Source organism: Limulus polyphemus, unplaced genomic scaffold (assembly GCF_000517525.1).
Source record: "Limulus polyphemus unplaced genomic scaffold, Limulus_polyphemus-2.1.2 Scaffold1277, whole genome shotgun sequence".
In the NCBI taxonomy this organism is placed as follows: domain Eukaryota; kingdom Metazoa; phylum Arthropoda; class Merostomata; order Xiphosura; family Limulidae; genus Limulus; species Limulus polyphemus.
Genome location: NW_013666887.1, coordinates 212,369 through 217,350, shown reverse-complemented (window position 1 = coordinate 217,350; position 4,982 = coordinate 212,369). Strand labels below are relative to the sequence as shown.

At 34.5% G+C, this 4,982-nt stretch overlaps 1 protein-coding gene across 1 annotated transcript in view; it reads left to right on the top strand.

Annotated features, from left to right (window-relative positions):
* Window positions 1-4,982, top strand: part of LOC106462895 (betaine--homocysteine S-methyltransferase 1-like) — a 15,858-nt gene that overhangs the window by 5,114 nt on the left and 5,762 nt on the right. Inside the window, 5 exon segments of the mRNA XM_013922859.2 lie at window positions 1,697-1,829; window positions 2,065-2,183; window positions 2,653-2,844; window positions 3,417-3,564; window positions 3,906-4,088. Of these exon segments, the coding sequence (XP_013778313.2) occupies window positions 1,697-1,829; window positions 2,065-2,183; window positions 2,653-2,844; window positions 3,417-3,564; window positions 3,906-4,088 (775 nt within the window).

The following is a 4,982-nucleotide window of genomic DNA, read 5'->3' as shown; positions in this document are numbered from 1 at the left end:
TCCCCTCGCCAGACTGTTATCCTCAGACTGTGACTTTCGAGAGATTGCGTGCCACTCTCTGTCACGGGCCAAACGTTTTTCTCTTTCGACTTCAGACTGCAGGGCTTTGAAACGGGCCACACGCTCCCGACTGGTGGAAGGTTGTTCCTGACCAGCAAAGTATGTTTCTAATGAAGTGGAGCTCGTGGATGCCTCATTTTCTCCAGTATTGCTTGAGGGGCCCGGCCTCACACCCTCAACCGATTCAGAGCCTTCATAATCTTTCGCAGACCTACACACCTTCATTCTTTTAGCATCCTTAGACACTCTGCTTAAGCTACTTTTCTTTTTACGGGGCATGTTGATGTCAGGGTATTTATTACGTACAACACTGACTCTTACTTGAGAAAGACTACAAAAAATAAACCATGTAACTGAATTTTTAAACTCCAAGGATAGTATTCATAAAAAAGAAAAAAATATAAGAAAGAACGCAGTTCGCGAGTCAAGCGCAAAAGAGCAATGCCGAGTTTTCTTTGCTAAGGGTCGCTCGCCCGTCCTACTTCTTTTAAAGAAATATAACCTTAAAAGCAATAAATAATGCCAAAACATAAAAAAAATAAAGCACAGACAGCTGGAGTGACTCAACAAATTTTTGCAGGAGTTGTTTTCTTTCCAACGTAGAGCTCCAACATAGAGATAATAAACATTGTTTTGAAAATTTTACATTGTATTCACTGTTACTATGGTAATCATAAAACAAAAAATTTTACCGACAGACAAACAGACAGACAGAAATTGAGATAATGCTTGTTTCGGCTTCTCTGGTGTATGAAACGTGAAGATATGCAAAAAGTACACTATTTTAAGCAATGTACAGACAAAACTCTTATTTTATTTATATAGATAATATTGTTATATTTTATGAATTGAAAATTTCCGAGTAAACACGACCATTTCACAAACATAAATATTTTAAACTACTATAATTTTTAACTTATCTGCCTGAGAACGCTAGTAACAATCAGTGTGAGCCCATTGACATCAATAACTTATCCTTTTATTTTATGAAGGTTCGTGAAATTTGATAGTTTATACATGCATACAAAATTCCAGAACTTATGAAAACTATTAAAAACAAAAAGGGAAAAAGAAAGTATAATCTCATTAGAAAGCAAAATGTAGCATACTTCGATAAAATGTTTAACAGTTGCCTAAAACTATTGCTAATTGCCAGGTGTACCAAACTGGTAAGCTTGTGAATTCTAATCATTATAAGCTTTTGTTTTATGGTTGTGTGTTTGTTTGTTTTGAATTTCGCGCAAAGCTACACGAGGGCTATCTGCGCTAGTCGTCCCTAATTTAGCAGTAAAAGACTAGAGGTAAGGCAACTAGCATCACCATCCACCGCCAACTCTTGGGTTACTCTTTTACCAACGAATAGTGTGATTGACCGTTACATTATAACGTCCCACGGCTGAAAGGGCGAGCATGTTTTGTGGGATGGGGATTCGATCCCGTGACCCTCAGATTACGATTCGAGCGCCCTAATCACCCGGCCAGACCGGACTTTTGTGACCGTATGTTCAAGGTTAGATTAGTATATTAAATTACCGAGTTAATATTTAACCCTTTGACTAAATAGGTAGCTTGCTTTAATCAAATGTAAATAACGTTTATTTGTATATTTGTTTATGTATTTCTTCTTTAAACAAAGAAGGGTTTACTCCAACGTTTGGATGAGGGAGTGGTCATTGGTGATGGAGGATTTTTGATTGCTTTGGAAAAACGAGGTTATGTGAAAGCAGGACCTTGGACACCAGAAGTTTGTGTTGAGAATCCAGATGCTGGTAAGAGTGTGTAGGCAAACATATTTTTGTCACAACTTATTTCGTTAAATGTTAATGCTATTAATTTTTTAAATTTAATTCTCTGAATTTTATGTTACATATTAACAACAGCACTAAATCTTATCTTCTTATTCAAAATCTTTACCATGAATTATAATTTTGAGCAGTAGCTTTTTCAAATCTTTTGTACTTAGTCTTTTCCAGTATATGTTTTAACATGTTTACTTCTCCTTAGTACTTGAACTTCATAAAGAATTTCTCAGAGCTGGTTCAGATGTAATGCAAGCCTTCACATTTAATGCCAGCGAGAGTAGCCTAACACACAGGGGAAATGAAGCAGGAAAAAAATTTTCCGTAAGTATATATCATGACTATATATATTTGGTCCTTCTAAACCCGTAATATTTTTCACAGTTACTTTACCAGCTTTGCAGTTCTAATTATCTTTGAATGACGAGGTGCAACAACAATGATGTATTTGATTCTTCAGTGGATGGTCATTTCATTTCTCCTTCTTTAGGTTTAAATTTCTAAAGGACATGTTGGTGCTGTCCAAAAGAAATGACCCTCAATAAGGACTTTTTAGTTTCTTCCCACCCATGCTTTCCAATATGTATCACAGCTAGTCCTGACAAAAGTTGTTAGCATTGAATAATAAAGAAGATGTATACTAGGGTTACGTTTGGTGAGTAACATTTTTGCATTTCACAGAATTTGAGATATGGGGTAAGTAAAAGTATAGAATAAAAGCTTCAACTCAGATATTCAGTGAGATCACAAGAGTAGAAAACGATTAACTACATTATTCTGGCACTACTTTCAGGGGCGTGACATAAATGATGAAGCGTGTAAACTTGCTCGGAAAGTAGCAAAAGAAGGTGACTGCCTTGTTGCTGGTGGATTTGCACAATCTCCAAATTACCGGCCAGGCACAAACAAAGAGAAAGTGCAAGAAGAATTTCGAAAACAGGTCGACGTGTTCGTTGAAAACGGAGTGGATTTTCTAATTTGTGAGGTATGATATTATACAGTTAGTCTCCATTTCTTACTGAACTGTTTTGTAAGTAGGAAGTCTTGTACTGTTAAGCTTCTTAGAAACGAACAGCCCTAGTATGAAATATTCGCGGCATTTTGTGTGTGTGGTGGGGGGGGGGGGGATTATTGAATATATTTTGAAGTGCCGCTAAATCTTTAAGGTTTCTTTTAGAAATATTGAGAATGAAGTTACTGGGATGAAGTATAAGTTAAATTATGAAATAAACTGCTATTAAATGTCTTTTGTTTTTGCTGTTCCCTTTGAGTAATACATTGTTAGATATAATTTTTAAATTACAGGTAAATATTAAATAACATGTAAATCTGAGTTTGTATTACATTTTCTTTTCTAATCAGTTTATTTATTTTAATAATAAAGAAACGTTACTGAACCTTATTTCGTCTGCCAGAAAAATGCATAAAAGATTTGTCGTATTTGATTGCCATTTTAATGATTTAAACAAACGCAGAGTCTTATATGAAGAACTTCGATAGGTTCAGTTTTAAACTAGTATCTTGTAAAGGATTATTGGAAAAATCTATTTCTCACAGTATTTTGAGCATGTTGAAGAGATAATATGGGCTATTGAAGTCTGCAAAGAGACAAAGTTACCTGTGGTAGCCAACATGTGTATTGGTCCTGAGGGTGACCTTCACCAGATATCATGTGGAGACTGTGCAGTGAAAATGGTTAAAGCAGGTACTTGTCTATTTTATCTTTCATCTAGTAATTTAGTGTTAGGCTTAACAAATTAATGCATTGTTCTACCCATTTTTTAAGTTGACTCTACATAATATTAAGCATGGTAATGTTTGTTAAATATTTAAACTATTTTATGAACTGATATACTTACGATTAAGGAATTGATTTTGTTTAATGTTTAATCTTTGGTTGTTATTGTTATCAAACATGGCCATGTATTTTTCATAACTACAGTGCACTTTCTAATTTCTTCAATGTAGTAGGATAATGAGTGCATTTCCCCGCAGAACTGGAATCTTAATATCTTTCTTCTAAAGAACTTTTTTTTCCTCATGAAGGTGCTGATGTAGTAGGTGTGAATTGCCGTTTTGACCCCTTCGTATCTTTGGAAGCTATGAAACTTATGAAGAAAGCTTTGGATGCCGAAGGACTTAAACCTCACCTTATGTGTCAGCCTTTAGCATTTCTTACTCCTGATGCAGGAAAAATAGGATTTATTCATCTTCCAGAATTCCCATTCGGTAATTTCATTAGTTTTATTTTCATACAAATATCTATAGGTTATAGAAATCCTAAAGTCATAGATCCCAACGAATACGTTTTGGGTGTACGGCAGTAGGATATGTATTCAAAAAAGTACAAGTTTATTAATTAGTTATGTATTAAGTCGTGCCCCCCAGTGGCACAGCGGTATGTCTGCGGACTTACAACGCTAGAAACTTGCGATACCCGTGGTGGACAGAGCACAGATATCCCATTGTGTAGCTTTGTGCATAACTTCAAACAAACAAACAAAGTATTAAGTCAGAAATTTTAAAATTTAAATTTTAATGTCTAAGTTATTATATTGGGTGTTTTACAGTCTGTCATAACAGAGACTATGTAAATAAGTATATTTTAGAATACTTTGTAAATAATAATAATAAGTTCTTAAAACCGCCAATAGTATTTCTTGTAGTTTAGCATTTCTTGTGATAAAGTATTTATTTAAAAAACCGTCAAGCTGATTTTTAAGATTTTTATCGCACCGTTCCCAGGTTAGACAGTGGTAAGTTTACGAACTTACAACGCTAGAATCCTGGGTTCGATTCCCCGTAGTAAAAACAGCAGATAGCACAACGTGGTTCTGCTCTATAAAACAAACAATATAAAATTAATGGACAATGACATAAATATACCATTATCTCCAAGTAGGAACCCTCGAAGTAATTACAAAATCACACAAATCACATAATATCACGCATACTGCCAAACATGTCACGGACGTAGAAACAACATCATACAACGCTCAAAAACTGGAGGCTATATAAGTATGGCAAGTGCTATATCTCATTGAAAATATTAACATCTTTTTTAACTTAAAACGTTATAAGCCATACAAGAATATATATATATATATATATATATATATATAT